This window comes from Arvicola amphibius, chromosome 4, assembly GCF_903992535.2.
Source record: "Arvicola amphibius chromosome 4, mArvAmp1.2, whole genome shotgun sequence".
NCBI classification, from domain to species: domain Eukaryota; kingdom Metazoa; phylum Chordata; class Mammalia; order Rodentia; family Cricetidae; genus Arvicola; species Arvicola amphibius.
Genome location: NC_052050.1, coordinates 103,840,730 through 103,860,835, shown reverse-complemented (window position 1 = coordinate 103,860,835; position 20,106 = coordinate 103,840,730). Strand labels below are relative to the sequence as shown.

The 20,106-nt window shown below is 44.3% G+C and overlaps 2 protein-coding genes across 4 annotated transcripts in view; both read left to right on the top strand.

Annotated features, from left to right (window-relative positions):
• Positions 1–20,106, top strand: part of LOC119811366 (zinc finger protein 709-like) — a 139,901-nt gene that overhangs the window by 5,503 nt on the left and 114,292 nt on the right. The window lies entirely within an intron of this gene.
• The window catches only part of LOC119811364 (zinc finger protein 709-like), a 32,204-nt gene that overhangs the window by 5,516 nt on the left and 6,582 nt on the right, over positions 1–20,106 (top strand). The window contains exon 2 of one of the 3 annotated variants that reach the window (XM_038325300.1): positions 15,118–15,485. In XM_038325300.1, coding sequence (XP_038181228.1) covers positions 15,447–15,485 — 39 coding nt within the window. In that variant the 5' untranslated portion in view covers positions 15,118–15,446. Of the gene's footprint in view, positions 1–14,860; positions 15,486–20,106 lie in introns of all 3 variants that reach the window. The other 2 variants (XM_038325301.1, XM_038325302.1) reach the window with 2 other exon arrangements.

The following is a 20,106-nucleotide window of genomic DNA, read 5'->3' as shown; positions in this document are numbered from 1 at the left end:
TGAAGAACAATCAGAGCCCAGAGCCATTGTCCTTTGCTTCTCAGTCAGCCCCCGTTGTTGGCCACACTCAGAGAGACGGGTTTGGTCGCATGATCCATCAGTCCCATTCCAACTGGAGTTGGTGATCTCCCATTAGTTCTGTCCCACCGTCTCCATGAGTGAACGCACCCCTCTCATTCCTGACTTTCTCCCTCATGTTCTCGCTCCTTCTGCTCCTCATCGGGACCTTGGGAGCTCAGTCCAGTGCTCCAATGTGGGGCTCAGTCACCTTCCCCATCTGTCGCCAGCTGGAGGTTCCCTCACGGTCCTGACTTTCTTTCTCATGTTCTCTCTCCTTCTGCTCCTCATCAGGACCTTGGGAGCTCAGTCCGGTGCTCCAAGGTGGGGCTCTGTCATTTTCTTCATCTATCGTCAGGTGGAGGTTCTATGGGGATATGCAAGAAATTCATCAGTATGGCTATAGGAACTGGCCTTTTCAGGCTCCCTCTCCTCAGCTGCCCAAGGAACTAACTGGGGGCGTCTCCCTGGAAACCTGGGAACCCCTCTAGGGTCAAGTCTCTTGACAACCCTCAGGTAGCTCCTTAAATTCAGATATATGCTTCCCTGCTCTCATATCCACCCTTCCTATATCCCAAGCACCCCATTCCTCCGAGCTCCCCCCGCTCTCCCCTTCACACTTTTCTCTCCCCATCTTCCCTTGGCCCAGTCTTGCCCAACCCTCAAGTTCCCAATTTTGCCTGGCGATCGTGTCTACTTCCAATATCCAGGAGGATTACTATATCTTTTTTGGGAGTTCACCTTCTTATTATCTTCTCAAGGATCCCAAACTTATAGGCTCGATGTCCTTTAATCATGGCTAGAAACCGAATATGAGTGAGTACATCCCATGTTCATCTTTATGGGTCTGGGTTACCTCACTCAGAATAGTGTTTTCTATTTCCATCCATTTGCCTGCAAAATTCAAGATGTCATTGTTTTTTACCGCTGAGTAGTATTCTAGCATGTATATATTCCACAGTTTCTTCATCCATTCTTCCACTGAAGGGCATCTAGGCTGTCTCCAGGATCTGGCTATTACAAATAATGCTGCTATGAACATAGATGAGCATATGCTTTTGTTGTATGATTGGGCATCTCTTGGGTAGATTCCCAATAGTGGAATTGCTGGGTCCTGGGGTAGGTTGATCCCAAATTTCCTGAGAAACCGCCACACTGCTTTCCAAAGTGGTTGCACAAGTTTGCATTCCCACCAGCAATGGATGAGTGTGCCCCTTACCCCACAACCTCTCCAGCAAAGGTTATTATTGGTGTTTTGGATTTTAGCCAATCTGACAGGTGTAAGATGATATCTCAAAGTTGTTTTGATTTGCATTTCCCTGATAGCTAGGGAGGTTGAGCATGACCTTAAGTGTCTTTTGGCCATTCGAACTTCTTCTGTTGAGAATTCTCTGTTCAGTTCATCGCCCCATTTTTTAATTGGGTTAATTGGCATTTTACCGTCTAGTCTCTTGAGTTCCTTATATATTTTAGAGATCAGACCTTTGTCAGTTGCAGGGTTGGTGAAGATCTTTTCCCAGTCAGTAGGCTGCCTTTGTGTCTTAGTGACAATGTCCTTTGCTTTACAGAAGCTGCTCAACTTCAGGAGGTCCCATTTATTCAATGTTGCCCTTAAAGTCTGTGCAGCTGGGGTTATGCATAGGAAACGGTTCCCTGTGCCCATTTGTTGTAGAGTACTTCCCACTTTCTCCTCTATCAATCTCAATGTGTTCAAATTAATATTGAGGTCTTTAATCCATTTGGACTTGAGTTTTGTGCATGGTGATAGATATGGATCTACTTTCATTCTTCTACAGGTTGACATCCAGTTATGCCAGCACCATTTGTTGAAGATGCCCTCTTTTTTCCATTGTGTACTTTTGGCTCCTTTATCAAAAATCAGGTGTTCATAGGTTTGTGGTTTAAGATCCGGGTCTTCTATACGATTCCATTGGTCAACTTCTCTGTTCTTATGCCAATACCAAGCCGTTTTCAATACTGTAGCTCTGTAATAGAGTTTGAAGTCAGGGATGGTAATGCCTCCAGAAGTTCCTTTATTGTATAAGATTTTTTTTGGCTATCCTGGGTTTCTTGTTTTTCCATATAAAGTTGATTATTGTCCTCTCAATCTCTGTGAAGAATTTTAATGGGACCTTGATTGGGATTGCATTGAATCTATAGATTGCTTTTGGTAGAATTGCCATTTTTACTATGTTGATCCTCCCAATCCACGAGCAGGGGAGATCCTTCCATTTTCTGGTATCCTCTTCAATTTCTTTCTTCAAAGACTTAAAGTTCTTGTCAAATAAATCCTTCACTTCCTTGGTTAGCGATACTCCCAGATATCTTATGCTATTTGTGGCTATTGTGAAAGGTGATACTTCTCTGATTTCCCTCTCTGCTTCCTTATCCTTTGTGTATAGGAGGGCGACTGATTTTTTGGAGTTGATCTTGTATCCTGCCACGTTACTGAAGGAGTTTATCAGCTGTAGGAGTTCTTTGGTGGAGTTTTTGGGGTCGCTTATGTATACTATCATATCATCTGCAAATAATGAAAGTTTAACTTCTTCCTTTCCAAATTGAATCCCCTTGATTCCCTTATGTTGTCTTATTGCTATTGCTAGAACTTCAAGCACTATATTGAAGAGATAAGGAGAGAGTGGACAGACTTGTCGTGTTCCTGAATTTAGTGGGATAGCCTTGAGTTTCTCTCCGTTTAATTTGATGTTAGCTGTCGGCTTGCTGTAAATAGCTTTTATTATATTTAGGAATGACCCTTGTATCCCTAATCTCTCCAAGACCTTTATCATAAAAGGGTGCTGAATTTTGTCAAATGCTTTTTCAGCATCTAATGAGATGACCATATGGTTTTTTTCCTTCAGTTTGTTTATATGATGGATTACATTAATAGATTTTCGTATGTTGAACCAGCCCTGCATCTCTGGGATGAAGCCTACTTGATCGTAATGGATAATTTTTCTAATGTGTTCTTGGATTCGGTTTGCCAGTATTTTATTGAGAATTTTTGCGTCCATGTTCATGAGTGAGATTGGCCTGTAATTCTCTTTCTTGTTTGAGTCTTTGTGTGGTTTAGGTATCAGGGTAACTGTAGCTTCATAGAAGGAATTTGGCAGTGACTCTTGTGTTTCTATATTATGAAATACCTTAAGGAGTATAGGTATTAGGTCTTCTTGGAAGTTCTGGTAGAATTCCGCATTGAAACCATCTGGTCCTGGGCTCTTTTTGGTAGGGAGGTTTCTGATAACAGTTTCTAATTCTTCGCGACTAACAGGACGATTTAGAGCATTTACCTGGTCCTGGTTTAACTTTGGTATATGGTATTTATCTAAAAAACTGTCCATTTCTTTTACATTTTCCAATTTTGTGGCATACAGGCTTTTGTAGTAAGATCTAATGATTCTCTGAATTTCCTCTGTGTCTGTGGTTATGTCCCCCTTTTCATTTCTGATCTTAATAATTTGCGTGTTCTCCCTCTGCCGTTTGATTAGTTTGGCTAAGGGTTTGTCAATCTTGTTGATTTTCTCCAAGAACCAGCTTCTTGTTTCATTGATTCTTTGGATTGTTTTCTGTGTTTCTATTTTGTTGATTTCTGCCCTCAGTTTGATTATTTCCAGTCTTCTACTTCTCCTAGGTGAGTCTGCTTCTTTTTTTTCCAGAGCTTTCAGGTGTGCTGTTAAGTCACCAATGAGCGCTTTCTCCGTTTTCTTTAAGTGGGCACTTAGTGCTATGAACTTTCCTCTTAGCACTGCTTTCATTGTGTCCCATAGGTTTGAGTATGTTGTGTCTTTGTTTCATTAAATTCAAGAAAGACTTTAATTTCTTTCTTTATTTCTTCCTTGACCCAGGTGTGGGTCAGTAGTTGACTGTTCAGTTTCCATGAGTTTGTGGGCTTTCTGGGGGTAGCATTGTTGTTGAATTCTAATTTTAATCCATGGTGATCCGATAAGACACAGGTGGTTACTAATATTTTTTTGTAACTGTGGAAGTTTGCTTTGTTACCAAGTATATGGTCAATTTTCGAAAAGGTTCCATGAGCCGCAGAGAAGAAGGTATATTCTTTCCTATTTGGGTGGAATGTTCTATAGATGTCTGTTAAGTCCATTTGGTTCATTACCTCCATTAAGTCTTTCAATTCTCTGTTAGGTTTCTGTCTGATTGACCTGTCCATTGGTGAGAGAGGAGTGTTGAAGTCTCCAACTATTAGTGTGTGTGGTTTGATGGCTGCCTTGAGTTCTAGAAGTGTTTCTTTTACATAAGTGGGAGCTTTTATATTAGGGGCATAGATATTCAGGATTGAGACTTCATTCTGATGGATTTTTCCTGTTATGAGTATAAAGTGTCCCTTTCCATCTCTTCTGATTGATTTTAGTTTGAAGTCAACTTTGTTGGAAATTAGTATGGCCACACCCGCTTTTTTCTTAGGGCCATTTGCTTGATAAACCTTTTCCCAACCCTTTACTCTGAGTAGGTGTCTGTCTTTGTGGTTGAGGTGTGTTTCTTGTAAGCAGCAAAATGTTGGATTCTGTTTTCGTATCCAGTCTCTTAGCCTGTGCCTTTTTATAGGTGAATTGAGTCCATTGATATTAAGTGATATTAATGACCAGTGGTTGTTAACTTCAGTCATTTTTAGTAGTAGAGTTTGTGTGTTTCCCTTCTTCTAGTTGTGCTGGTGAAGGGTCGCTAGATGCCTGAGTTATTGTGGGCGTTGTTGGACTCCTTGGTTTGTGATTTTCCTTCTATTACTTTCTGCAAGGCTGGATTTGTGGCTGCGTATTGTTTAAATCTGTTTTTGTCCTGGAATATCTTGTTTTCTCCATCAATGGTGAATGCAAGCTTTGCTGGGTATAGTAGTCTAGGCTTGCATCCATGTTCCCTTAGTGTCTGTAGCACATCTATCCAAGCTCTTCTGGCTTTCATGGTTTCCATTGAGAAATCAGGTGTAATTCTGATAGGTTTCCCTTTATATGTTATTTGACCTTTTTCCTTTGCAGCTCTTAATATCTGTTCTTTATTCTGTATGTTTTGTGTTTTGATTATTATATGGCGTGGGGATGCTTTCTTTTGATCCAGTCTATTTGGTGTTCTGTAGACTTCTTGTACCTTCATAGGAACCTCCTTCTTTAGGTTGGGAAAGTTTTCTTCTATAATTTTGTTGAATATGTTTTCTGGGCCTTTGAGTTGTAATTCTTCTCCTTCTTCTACCCCAATTATTCTTAGGTTTGGTCTTTTCATGGTATCCCAGATTTCCTGAATGTTTTGTGTTAAGAATTTGTTAGATTTGTTTAGTTCTTTAATCTGTGAGTTTATTTCCTCTCTAGTATCTTCAGAGTCCGAGATTCTTTCTTCCATCTCTTGTATTCGGTTGGAAATACTTGTCTCTGTAGTTTCTGTTCGTTTTCTCAGAGTTTCCATTTCCAGTCGTCCCTCAGATTGTGTTTTCTTCAATACCTCCATTTCATTTATCAGGTCTTGTACTGTTTCCCTTACCTGTTTGATTGCTTTTTCTTGTTTTTCTTGGGTATCTTTGAGAGATTTATTTATTTCGTCTACCTTTTTGTTTGTCAACTCCATTTCTTTATGGCAGTTTTTTACCTCCTGTTTAAGGTCCTCTATTATTTTCATAAAGTACTGTTTAATGTCGGTTTCTTCTATATCTTCTGGGGTAGGGTGTTCAATTCTTGTTGTTTCGGGATGTCTGGATTGTGGTGATGTCATGTTGCCTTTCTTGTTGTTGGAGGAGCTCCTGCATTGGCGCCTGCCCATCTCTTTCTTCAAAAGGAGCCCGGAGGCGTTTGGTGTCCTAGACCAATCTTTGCTGTGACTGAAACTGGTTGGATCTCCCCTGTGTCAGAGGAGGACCTATTCTTTGCGTCACAATCTGAAGAAGCCCGCACTCCCTTGCAGGAATCCCCAGACCTGCCTGGAGGCCAGAGTCTGATTCCTCTGGGTGGATGGCCTTAGAACAGGAGGAGAGCACCAGTTCAGGTGGAACTGAACTGGTGGAATACCACACAGCGAACCTGGCAGCACAATCTGAAGGAGCCCGCACCCCTCCGCAGGAATCCTCAGACCTGCCTGGAGGCCAGAGTCTGACCCCTTTGGGTGGATGGCCTTAGAACAGGAGCAGGACACCTGAGAACACTAGGGAAATCTTGGGAGACACAGGGACGGGAGAAACAGACACAAGCCTGCAGAGGGACGTGGGGGTAGGGGGTCTGTGCTCTCTTCCAGGGCAGGTTGCCCCAGGGTCCGCATTCACTCACCAGTTCAGATGGAATGTCAGTGCACAGGATCAGGGATTCCAGGCAGCCAAGGGTCGCAGCCCAGAAAAAAGGGCCAAGGTGGGGGCAGGGCGGGATGGAATACCACACAGCGAACCTGGCAGCACAATCTGAAGGAGCCCGCACCCCTCCGCAGGAATCCTCAGACCTGCCTGGAGGCCAGAGTCTGACCCCTTTGGGTGGATGGCCTTAGAACTGGAGCAGGACACCTGAGAACAACTAAGAAAATCTCACTGGTGCTACTGTGTTGAGAGGTCAGCGAGGTATGAAAGTGCATCTCCAGAAGTCGTCTTCAGGACTGCAGTGTCCCAAAGAATGATGGATCCTCTGGCAGACTGTCAGGTCCCCTTACAGGCCAAGCAGCTCTCAGACAAAGGCCTACCCTGCCCCAGGCAGGCCAATGTAGGAGAGGACCTCCCACAGGCCTGGGTGTACTCAGTTCCAGGTCCCCAGAGCCCAAACAGGGTGAGCTGTGGGATTTTGTGGCCCCAAAGACGGGAGGATGAGGCAGGGGGAGGGGGGGAGGATTCTGGGTGCAAGCTGGGAAGGGACAGGAAGAGAGAGGCAGTATCCGGGGAGAATAACCCCTGCAGGAAGAGCAGGAAGTGTGCTGGTGGCAGGGGGAGTTGTGGAATGTCGGTGGTCCCTTTCCGGGCAGCTGCCGCGGTTCGGGCACTCACTCCTCACTCATCCCAAAGAATGATGGATCCTCTGGCAGACTGTCAGGTCCCCTTGCAGGCCAAGCAGCTCTCAGACAAAGGCCTACCTTGCCCCGGGCAGTCAAATGAAGGAGGGGACCTCCCACCGGCCTGGGTGCACTCAATTCCAGGTCCCCAGAGCCCAAACAGGCTGAGCTGTGGGATTTTGTTGCCCCAAAGACGGGAGGATGAGGCAGGGGGAGGGGGGGAGGATTCTGGGTGCAAGCTGGGAAGGGACAGGAAGAGAGAGGCAGTATCCGGGGAGAATAACCCTGCAGGAAGAGCAGGAAGTGTGCTGGTGGCAGGGGGAGTTGTGGAATGTCGGTGGTCCCTTTCCGGGCAGCTGCCGCGGTTCGGGCACTCACTCCTCACTCATCCCAAAGAATGATGGATCCTCTGGCAGACTGTCAGGTCCCCTTGCAGGCCAAGCAGCTCTCAGACAAAGGCCTACCTTGCCCCGGGCAGTCAAATGAAGGAGGGGACCTCCCACCGGCCTGGGTGCACTCAATTCCAGGTCCCCAGAGCCCAAACAGGCTGAGCTGTGGGATTTTGTTGCCCCAAAGACGGGAGGATGAGGCAGGGGGAGGGGGGGAGGATTCTGGGTGCAAGCTGGGAAGGGACAGGAAGAGAGAGGCAGTATCCGGGGAGAATAACCCTGCAGGAAGAGCAGGAAGTGTGCTGGTGGCAGGGGGAGTTGTGGAGTGTCGGTGGTCCCACTCAGGGCAGCTGCCGCGGTTCGGGCACTCACTCATCACTCACCCCAAAGAATGATGGATCCTCTGGCATACTGTCAGGTCCCCTTGCAGGCCAAGCAGCTCTCAGACAAAGGCCTACCTTGCCCCGGGCAGTCAAATGAAGGAGGGGACCTCCCACCGGCCTGGGTGCACTCAATTCCAGGTCCCCAGAGCCCAAACAGGCTGAGCTGTGGGATTTTGTTGCCCCAAAGACGGGAGGATGAGGCAGGGGGAGGGGGGGAGGATTCTGGGTGCAAGCTGGGAAGGGACAGGAAGAGAGAGGCAGTATCCGGGGAGAATAACCCTGCAGGAAGAGCAGGAAGTGTGCTGGTGGCAGGGGGAGTTGTGGAATGTCGGTGGTCCCTTTCCGGGCAGCTGCCGCGGTTCGGGCACTCACTCCTCACTCATCCCAAAGAATGATGGATCCTCTGGCAGACTGTCAGGTCCCCTTGCAGGCCAAGCAGCTCTCAGACAAAGGCCTACCTTGCCCCGGGCAGTCAAATGAAGGAGGGGACCTCCCACCGGCCTGGGTGCACTCAATTCCAGGTCCCCAGAGCCCAAACAGGCTGAGCTGTGGGATTTTGTTGCCCCAAAGACGGGAGGATGAGGCAGGGGGAGGGGGGGAGGATTCTGGGTGCAAGCTGGGAAGGGACAGGAAGAGAGAGGCAGTATCCGGGGAGAATAACCCTGCAGGAAGAGCAGGAAGTGTGCTAGGTGGCAGGGGGAGTTGTGGAGTGTCGGTGGTCCCACTCAGGGCAGCTGCCGCGGTTCGGGCACTCACTCATCACTCACCCCAAAGAATGATGGATCCTCTGGCATACTGTCAGGTCCCCTTGCAGGCCAAGCAGCTCTCAGACAAAGGCCTACCTTGCCCCGGGCAGTCAAATGAAGGAGGGGACCTCCCACCGGCCTGGGTGCACTCAATTCCAGGTCCCCAGAGCCCAAACAGGCTGAGCTGTGGGATTTTGTGGCCCCAAAGACGGGAGGATGAGGCAGGGGGAGGGGGGGAGGATTCTGGGTGCAAGCTGGGAAGGGACAAGGAGAGAGAGGCAGTATCCGGGGAGAATAACCCCTGCAGGAAGAGCAGGATGTGTGCTGGTGGCAGGGGGAGTTGTGGAGTGTCGGTGGTCCCTCTCCGGGCAGCTGCCGCGGTTCGGGCACTCACTCCTCACTCACCCCAAAGAATGATGGATCCTCTGGCAGACTGTCAGGTCCCCTTGCCTGCCTTGAACTTTCAGTGTAGACCAGGCTGACCTTGAATTTATAGAGATCCTCTTGCCTCTGCCTCCCTAGTACTGGAATTAAAGAATGATAGAGTTTTTAATATACCCATCTTCCCTGTAATCTCAGCTCAGCCTGATAGATTTGTAAAGTGCTCCTTTTCTCCAGGAATGAACTGTTTCCTAGTCTGTGCTGCATGGATAATCAGATGAAGTTGTTTGATCTACCTAGGGGCTATAGTTCTTTTCCCTCAAAACGTAGTCAGAAGTGCTTGTAGAATGGTGCCTTTCAGGGCAAGACAGCCTGAAAAACTTTTTTCTAGTGTGGAGTGACAGGCACAACCTGAGCTCAGATGTCTCTCTGAAATTCTGCAGTAGCTCCTTTTATTAGGTTTATTGTTTTCAGTTGAAATTTGTAATGAGCTGCGCAATGCTGGTGAACACTTTTAATCCCAGCACTCAGGAGGCAGAGGCAGGCGGATCTCTGTGAGTTCTAGGCCAGACTGGGCTACAGAGTGAATACCTGTACAGCCTGGGCTATACAAAGAAACCCACAGAAAACCAAAAACAAAATAAAGTTAAAAATTAAATTATAATTTTTTAAATTATAAAAATGTGGGGCTGGAGAGATGGCTCAGTTAAGAGCACTGGCTGCTCTTTCAAAGAACCCAAATTCAATTCCTAGTACCCATCTGGTGATGGATCATAGACATCTACAACTCCTTGGCCTCTTTGGACATCTGACTCACAGATGGTACACAGACATACAGGCAGGCAAAACACTCAAAACAAAGTAAGAAATAAAAACTGTCAAATAAATTTATAAATAAAAGCAACCCCCAAACTACTATATCACAGTCAACTGAAAATGTAGGACCAATGGAAACCTCAAGACGGAGGCTATGAATGAATCTCACTGGTAGAGTACATGCTGATCCCCATACTCAAAAAAGGAAAAATTAACAGTCAATGTAATTCACCCTATCCACAAGTAAGAAGTATGTAATTATACCAACATTTGGTGGAGTGAACGACAAAACTATGCCATATATCAATCAAGAAAAGGTCAGAAAGCTATTGAGATTCAGAGGAAAATACCATTACCCACAAATAGTACCACGAACTAACCAAAAAAAAAAAAAAAAAAAAAAAAGGAATTAATCAGATACTACAATAAACTTGTAGGATTCAGGATCAGTATATAAAATTCCATATTCATGTATATCAGAAATAAACAATAGGAACAGGATGTGAAAATAAAAACATTACACTGCATATATACCACTAAGGAGAAAGACAGAAAGTGATGTATACAAATACACGTAACAAAGAAGTGCAGACGTTCTTTGTCTGTCTGTCTGTCTGTCTGTCTTTCTTTCTTTCTTTCTTTCTTTCCTTTCCTTTCCTTTCCTTTCCTTTCCTTTCCTTTCCTTTCCTTTCCTTTCTTTCGTTTTGAGACAGGGTTTCGCTGTATAACAGCGGCTGTCCTGAAACCACACTGTAGACCAGAATGGCCTCAACTTAGATTAAAGGTATACAGCACCACTGCTAACAACTTTTATTTTATATGTATGAATGTTTTGCTTGCATATGTCTGTGCACCACTTGCATGCCTAGTGCCTGCAGAGGCCAGAAGAGGACACCAGATCCCTGAAATTGTAGTTACAGATGGTTGTGTGCTGCCCTGTGTGCTGGGAATTGGATCTAGGTCCTCTGAAAGAGTAGCTGGCTTCTAAACCACTGAACCACCACTCCAGCCTCACTTTTCATTAATTAGCATGTGTTTTTTTAGTTAGGGTCTTGTGGAGGCACGAATGACCTTGAACTCCTGATTCTCTGCCTCTTTCCAGGTGCTGGAATAAAAGGCATGCACTATGACACAATTTAACACTTTCATATATGTATAGTGTTCTCATTATTTCTCATTATTGTAACGTCCCACTTTCTAATTTCCCTTCACCCTTAGTCAACTCCTGCTTACAGTTCCCTTTAAAATATCCATGTCTCTTGCCCCCTTCCCTTTGTCTCCATTTTTGTTTTGAGATCCACTGTGTTTTAACCAGGATCATCTGTGTGACCATGGGTGAACCTATCCATTGTAGTTAGGTGGGCGCCTCAGTGGGTACACAGCTGACGACATTGACTTTCTCTTCCAAAATCCCTCAGTAACCATACTTCAAGGAAGAGTAATCACTGATTCATGATTGTCAGGCCCATATCAGAAATCCATTGCTGTTGTCAAGACATAATAGCATTAGCATCAGCTCTGCTATGCCCAGAAATCAGCATTTCACATCCCATTTTGCTATCTTCTGGATTTTTTTTTTTTTTTTTGCTCACACATATAGAGCAGGCTGGCCTTGAACTCACAGAGAGCCTCCTGACTGCCTCCTGAGATTAAGGCGTGCGTCACCACTGCCCTGGTGGACCTTTCATTCTTTATGTCCCTTCTACAGTGATCTCTGAGCCTGAAGTGGTGGTATAAATGTCGTTTGTGGCCAAGCACTCAGTTGTCCGCTTACTCTCAGCACCTTGAGTGACTGTGCATCTCTGCAATCTGCAGAGAGATGCTTCTCTGATTTAGACTGGTAGTAGCTTTTCGTTGTTGTTTTTTAAAGACAGGGTTTCTCTGTAGCTTTGGAGCCTGTTCTGGAACTAGCTCTTACAGACCAGGCTGGCCTCAAACTCACAGAGATCTTCCTGCTCCTGCCCCTCAGTGCTGGGATTAAAGGCGTGTGCCATCACTGTCTGATTGGGAGTAGCGTTTGTATATGGGTATAAACAGTATTTAGAAGGTAACTGGGTGCTTGGACAATTTGACTAAACAATAGTGTTATATGTTCATCCCTCTGGTCTCAGACATGGATTTTTAGCTGGATTTTAGCAATACTGTGCTGGTATTGCTTCTATTATGGAGTGAGCCTCAAATCCAGTTAGAGAGCAGTCTGGTTGTCCTTGGAACAATTATACGTTTTGTTGGCAGGTTGGTATTGTATGTTGTAGAGGTCACAGATGGGTAAGGCATTTTGTCACTCCTCCCCCAGCAGCCTGCATTGCACCATTGAGCACTGTGAAAACCAGCCATCAGGGAGGAAGCTTTCAATTCAATTCCAGTTTGAATTCTCACTGCATTGTAACCAGTGTGGGCAGCCACAAGGAGCAGAAGTGGATGTGTTATTTGGGGGACCTCTGGGGCTTCCCTGAGCAATAGCTAATAAAGAGATAACTTACTGCTGCAGTGGAGTTACGGCTTAGTAACCATTGGCTTTTAGCATCATTTATATAGATCTCTCCCTTGTAAATTGCTTTTATTATTCTCTTTGAACTTATATATGACCTAACTATAGCACTCCTGGGCCCGTGATCAAAGGACTCCATATCCTACTATAGGAGATACTTGCACAACCATGTTCATTGTTACTCTTATCTGTAATAACTGGGAAATAGGAACAGCTAGACATCCATCAGCTGGTGAGTGGGTGATTCAAAATGTGGTGTATATACATAATGGGCTTCCTCTCCCATTGGGTGCTAGCTTCACACCCTTAGACTGGTGTGTCTTAACCTAACTTTCAGCACTTGTAGGAAAGGACCTTCGAGGGAGCTCTTGTTAAGAGTGGAGGAAATCGTAGCACAGGTGATAAGGATGAACAGGAAGAATTAGGGGTGAGGAGTTCAAGCATGGGGGTGGGAATTGGGCTATGAGGGTTGTACAGGGGACAGGAAAAAGAATTTTTGGAACTAGGGATGCATGAACAAGTCACATGGACACCTACTACTTTTAGCCAGGTGAATTTACTTCTGTAAGTTTTTTTTGCTATAGAGATCCTAAAACATTTAGATTCTCAATATTTGTGATGTTTCCAATTTTGGCATACTGAATGATTACAAATTTTAGTGCTTTTATTTTCATCTATTTATTTTTTGTTTTCTTGGTCTTACTCTATAGCCCATGCTGACCTAGGATTTATAGGTTGGTTTGCTGGCCTTCCTTGAAGTTGCAACATTCCTTCTGTATCTGCTTCCTGATAGCTGGAATTACAAGCATCTGCCACCAAGTCTTCAGGGTTACATGCTACCTCAGTAAATCTCTACTCAGGGTGTTATTAATGTTTGTTTTGTTACATGTATGCCTGTGCCCTGTGTATGTCTGGTGCTCATGAAAGTCAGAAGAGGGTGTCAGATCCCATTGAACTAGAGTTCCAAACAGTTGTGAGGCACCATGTGGGTGCTGGGGCTTAACCTGATCCCTCTAACAGAGCAAGTGCTCTTAAGTTCTGTAGTTCTGTGCTCCAGATATTTTGATAAAAATTGGTAAAGGCCTCAGGACTCCAGCCATTTTTATGTTTACTTTCCAGCTTTTTTGTTTGTTTTTATAGATTTGTTAACTATAGATTGAGTGTCACAGTGTTGCCTTGGTTGGTCTGGAATTCACTCTGTGAATCAGGCTGGCCTTGAATTCAGAGACCCACTCTGTCTCTGAAATGCTGGGATTAAAGGTATATACTACCACCTCCTCCTGGATAAGAGCAGCCATTTTAGCTCTGAGCACTAAATGACCCCCTTTTTTTTAGCACAAAACCTTAAAATCCATCTACAGTGCTCCTCCAAAACAGTATGGTCAAGTTCACCAAAGCAGTATGATAACAGTTACTGTCTTAGTTTGCTTTTCTGTTGGCCACTGACCAAAACCAGCTCATAGAACAAGGGATCTAACTCAGCATGCTCATAGAGGGAGGCAGTGAAGCAGAGGCCCCGAGGAGTGCTCCAGACTGTACTCCTTTCCTGAGTTGCTCAGCCCACCCAGGGGCCACAGCAGCTTGGAAACTCACATTAATCACTGACCAAGACAATTTCCACAGATATGCCAACAGTCCAGTCTGATGGAGGCAGTTCCTCAGTTGAGGTTACCGCTTCCTAGGTGGCTCAAGTTGGTGTCAAGTTGACACAAACTAACCATCAATCTTTTAAAAGAATTGGCATATAGTCCTAGTAGTAGGGCAAGATTCTACTCAAATATGTGATAGTTCTATTTTTAATGTTTGAGGAACATCCATTTTGAGCAGCAGTGAATAGCCCTTCCCCGCATCCTCACCAGCGCTTGTTCATTTGTTTCATTGGTCACACCCATTTTGGCTGGTGTGAGATGGAGTCTCAAAGTAGCTTAACATTCCCCTAATAGCTATTGATATCAAATCTAGAAAGACTTTACTGGCTGTTGGTTTTGTTTTGAGAATAGCCCAGTTCTTCTGTGAGGGTCTTTTGTTCCTTTGTCTAAAAGTGGGTCTGTTTTTGTAGGATTGTTTCTAGGTTTTCTGCTCCAGTGATCTGTTTACTGCTTACCAAATGTGAATGCATGCCCATGACTGTGGTAGTTTTACAGGAAGTCTGAAAGTCAGGTAGTGTCAGTGTGTGTGCTCCTTTCCTCAGAGCATTCTTTCTTCTCACCCTTCCCACGTAACCCTTAGATTCAGTTTTGGTTATAATCTGGCTTTAAATGTTATGAGGAGTATGTTGAATCTTGTAGTGCAGATGGAAGATGCATGATGTCTTAAAGTGGTGAGACCCTCTGTGATGGTAACTTTTGTTTTTGTTTTTCTTTCATTAGAAATGTTTGGCTTTTGTCTAAGACTTTTTCTCTTAGCTACCCAATTTTTTTAATGTGAGATACTGTATACATGATGTAGAATTGGTATTTGTACACCCAGTTGTCCACTGCTGTTAAAGGAAAATGATGGTCTTTTGTATATTGATATATCATAAGGTTTTCAGTATCCTTTAGCAGTTCTTAGGTTTTTGTGGATTTTCTGTATGGAAATTTTTTTTCTCAAGCTCACTTATTGATTTGTTATATTACATTGATTCCAAAGTTTTTCTTTTAGAGTCCTGGTAATTGAATCAGGGTGTGAAAATGTGGACAACAGGAAGATAAAGATGACACAAAAGTAAAGATAGCAGCTAGTCACCGGCCTTCAGAGGTGTTCTTCTGAAGGTGCATGTTCCCGATAACACACACAATAAATATTGCTGGAAAAGCTGAGAACAATAAAACCAGAACTACCACTTAAAACCTTAGATTGGAAACTTTTACCATAAGTAATCAACTAAGAGACCTGTCTCTGTGCAGGACTGCCAGGAAATTACAGGAAGTATTAACTGAGTCGAGAAGACCCTGTTGTATAGTGGGTGGCACTTTGAGTGTGGCCTTAATACAGAGAAGTCCAAAGAAGAAGCAGTGTTGCTCTCCTGCCTGCCTTCACTTCTTGCTAGTGAGTGCATCTGTCCCATTGCCGCTGCTGCTACTGCTGCCGCCGCTGCCACCATCCTTCACTGACATTGGAACCCAGCTTTTTGTACTTTCCTGTGTGGGCTGAAGACCAGAAGCTGTCCAGGTGTGCTCTGGGCCTTAGGTGCCAGATTGAAGGGTTCCAGCCTTGTGGGCGGAGCCTCTCCATCATGGAGACTGCTATTGTTGGACTCTCTAGGCCGGATCAGGTAAGCCAATCTGATATATACCCTTTGTGGTATTTATTCTTACTGTTTTATTCTACTAGAGAACCCTACTTGTTCAATGGCCTCCTATGTTCTCCTCTTTTTCTTATGAGTTTACCTGAAATCGCCATTGATGTGGGATGTCCTTTTGTATTTGTGTTGCTTTGTTCTAATGTTGTATTTATTCTAATGCTATCAGAATTTGGGGAGTCTTGCCATAGTTGCTAGATGTTACCAGGGAAATTGGGGCCTTTTCTTGGCGATGTTAATCCTCACTGAGCAAGAAAACGATCACTACCACAATTTTTTGAGCCATGTTTGAAGCAGACTTCATTAAATACTGGCTAGGATAATGGACACTGGCCAGGTCCATACCCAGGATTCCCAGAGAATGGGCACTGAATTACATTAGATGGGCTTATAAATGCAAAACCCACAAGGTTACATACTTTCTGCCTTTGTCCAGTTGGGAGCAAGCATATATCCTGATGTACTTCCTGCCTACATACCTCTCTCCTGTGTGTGAGCAAGCACATCCTTTGCAGTTGAGGACAACCAACCTTATTTATAAAAGTGAAAATACATGGATTTTTATCTTACATGAACAGACAGCCCCCAGCATTTCAGGAAGTTATCTGTCTTTGGGCAAGTGGGCTTACAGGTTATAGGCATTATTATTATTTTGGTTTGTAGTAGGAGGAGTGGCAGGCTGTGTCCTGCTGCCCAGCTAGCTTTATACCCGAAATAATCACACAAAAATTGTATTAATTAAATTACTGCCTGGCCCATTATATCTAGCCTCTTCTTGGCTAACTCTCACATCCCGATCTAACCCATTTCTACCAATCTGTGTAACACCACGAGGTTGTGGCTTACTGGGATAGGTTCTAACCAGCGTCAGTCTCAGGCAGAAGCTTAATGGCGTCTGCCACTGCCCTTCTTCCCAGCATCCAGTTCTGTCTTCCCTGCCTATCTAAGTTCTGCCCTATCAAAAGGCCAAGGCAGTTTCTTTTTTTTCCCCTCATTTTTTATTAAAAATTTCCATCTCCTCCCCTCCTCCTCCCCCTTCCCTCCCTTCCCTTCCACGCATACCCCCACTCCCTCTCCAGGCCAAAGAGCCATCAGGGTTCCCTTCACTATGTTAAGTCCAAGGTCCTCCCAACTCCCCCTAAGTCCAGGAAGGTGAGCAACCAAACTGACAAGGCTCACAGTGAGCCCGTCCATGCTGTAGAGTCCAAGCCCATCACCTTTGTCCTTGGTTTCTCAGTCCTCCTCCACCATCAGCCACATTCAGAGAGTCCGGTTTGGTCGCCTGTTCCATCAGTCCCATTCCAACTGGACTTGGTGGTCTCCCGTTAGTTCTGTCCCACTGTCTCAATGGGTGAACGCACCCCTCACGGTCCTGACTTCCTTGCTCATGGCTCAGTCCAGTGCTCCAATGTGGGGCTCTGTCATTTTCTCCATCCAACCCAAGGCAGTTTCTTTATTCAACCAATGAAAGCAACATATTGACAAAAGGACCTCCTACACCATTTCCCCTTTTCTGTTTAAACAAAAAAAGAAAGGCCTTCACTTTAATGTAGTAAAATTACATATAATAGGTATCAAGCAAGAACTACATTTACCATATCTACTTTATCTTTCTCACTTCAATGTAGTAAAATTACATATAACAGGTATCAAGCAAGAACTACATTTACCATATCTACTTTATCTTTTATCATAACTAAGGAAAACTATAACTATTTTTCAGCTCTATCAAAGACTCCAGAAGGATATAATATTATCTGAGTAAACAAGAAGTAAGCAACTTCCAAAACTCTAGAAATGACAGAGACATCTTGCTACCTGGACAGTCACCCAAAGTTCTTCTGTATCGTTGGGGCATCCATCTTAGGCCTTCAGGCCCATAGTATCCAGCAAACTTTTCCATGAAGCAGGAAATTTTAAAGACAGTTCAGTCACTTTCTTTTGTGTCCTGTAGAATGTCTTGAGACTCATGAAACAGGAACCCCGAAAGACCATCTCACCTTTAGGCAAGTTCAGCAGTCCTCTCTGTGGGTACTGCATGTTCAGTTTATGCAACAGTCCAGGCAAGAGCAGTTTCTTGCCCAAATGGCTATCAAACTCCATAAGGAGCCTCTTCAGTGTTCATTTTCCTCTTGAAGTAGCTGGTGCTGCCAGAAGCAGATGTGTCTCATTGTCATGAAAAGCCCTAAGTTATTAAAACATTTCAAATGCCATATTCTGTAGTCTTTGAAAGATATGAAGAATGCCTATCTAACTGAAATATATCTCTATCTAGAAAATCTAACTAACATGACTACAAGCTTGACTATTATTGATGATTATCCATTAACACCTATATTTTTTAATTATACATTACATTTTAAAATGAACTACACAATCACAATACCTTAATCAAGATCAGAAATACATATACATATAACAAGATTGACCTTAAATTTATATCAGTAAAGCAAAATCCATACCAATGCAAATTATCCGTATCTATATCATATCTCCCTTTAAATGTAAAAGAACATTTAAAAACAATATTTGGGAATATGGGTGCAGTTTTTTTCTCCAAACTGCTTTGTGCTGTATGGGGGCATTGTTAATCAGTCTTTTGTTTTGTATCTTGTGTGTTAGGTTTATCTCAGTCAGCAGTTGGGCAAAGTAATTTTTTGAGGGTGTTTACAGCAACCTTTCAGGAGGGCGTGGTCTATCATTACCATTTTGGCCTGGAGGCAATCCACAAGGTCTCATCCTCTGAAAACAAAAGAAGAACCTCTTTTTCAAAGCATCATATCCTTAGACCCAAATCTTGAAGTCAAGATACCCTTATGATATCCATTCTGGTTTAGCTTGGCAGCCCATATAATGGAATGTCTCTCTGCACTTAGCTCCTTTACAGTCAAAAAATTAAAAAAAAAAAAAAAAACACAATATACAGAATTCAAACTCTGTGAATTTTTTATTTTTACGTGGCTTATTTTTCTTTATTTCTTTTAATCTGTAACTATCTGTACTGTCTCTTTAAAGACTTTACCTTTTTTTTTTAAAGCATTAACTTTATGACTTTCTATACTCTTTATCTTTTTTCTCCCAATCCTATGTACTTTATCTAACACTGTGACCCATTTAGAGGTCTTTTATGTCTGAAACTGTTCTATTGCATTGTCTTTAATTCTCTACTGTCCTGAAGAGCTTTTAGAATGCTAAGCAGCTTGGTTGCAGCTGCTCTGGATGTTGGCTCCACCTCTCTCCAATTTTAAAATGATGGATGTACTATTTTTGCTAGCTCTGGGGCCGCCAGGTTGGAGCTGCACTCAGCAGTCCAACCTGGAGAATTAGCGTGCAGCACATAAAAAGAGCACATAACTCTTTTTGAGTTACAGCACTGTATAGCCTGGAAACATCTCTGTGTGTGGTGGCAGGAATCTGCCATGCTCTCTGGCCTGCCCAAGCCTGATCCTGTCGTCTGCCCAGGCAGGAAGAGCTGAGCCAAGGGCATGATCTCAGATACTTTCCTCCCAGCCCCGAGTAGGCACAGAAACATCTGGACCCACAAATGCTCCATAGCCGGAGTTTGCATTGGCGGCAGGGCCCAAGAAGTCTTGTTTTAAAATGGCGTGGCTTCTTTTTTTTTTTTTTTGCTGCTATTGCTGAATCAGGAAAATTTCTCTGTGGCATGCCGCCAACAAACAGCAAAAAGCCTTGTTGCCGTGTTAAACTCTCTCTCTCCTTTTTAATCCTTTTTAATCTTTTTAAGTGGATTTAGCCCCACTTTGGGTGTCACTCTGTAGTAGGAGGAACGGCAGGCTGTATCCCGCTGCCCAGCTAGCTTATACCCGAAATAATCACACAGAAATTGTATTAATTAAATTACTGCCTGGCCCATTATATCTAGCCTCTTCTTGGCCAACTCTCACATCCTGATCTAACCCATTTCTACCAATCTGTGTAACAGCACTAGGTCGATTCTAACCAGTGTCAGTCTCAAGCAGAAGCTTCATGGCGTCTGCCACACTGCCCTTCTTCCCAGCATCCAGTTCTGTCTTCCCCACCTATCTAAGTTCTGCCCTATCAAAAGGCCAAGGCAGTTTCTTTATTCCACCAATGAAAACAACATAGACAGAAGGACCTCCTACACCATGGTTTGTTTTATAGGCCCCCCCCTCTCGGTTTTTTGAGATGGTTTCTCTGTATAGCCATTTTAATGGTCTGTCCTGTCTCTTTAAGAGACAAGCTACACTTTAATCCCAGCAGAGGCAGGTGGGTCTCTGTGAGTTCAAGGACAGTCTGGTCTACAAGAGCTAGTTCCAGGATGAAGAAGAGGGAGAGGGAGAGGGAGAGGGAGGGAGGGAGGGAGGGAGGGGAGAGGAGAGAAAAAAGCCATGCCCATTCCCTCTCCCCCATTGGCTGAGGCAAGCAGATCTTCTTTCCTGCTTGCAGCCTAAGTATTTTCCTTTTTCCGTCTCCCTCTTGAAGAGGCAGCTTCTGTCTCTCCTCCCTCCCTCCCTCCCTCCTTCCCTCCCTCCCTCCCTCCCTCCCTCCCTCCCTCCCTCCCTCCCTCCCTCCCTCCCTCCGTCCTTCTTTCCCTCCCTCTCTCTCTGCCCCC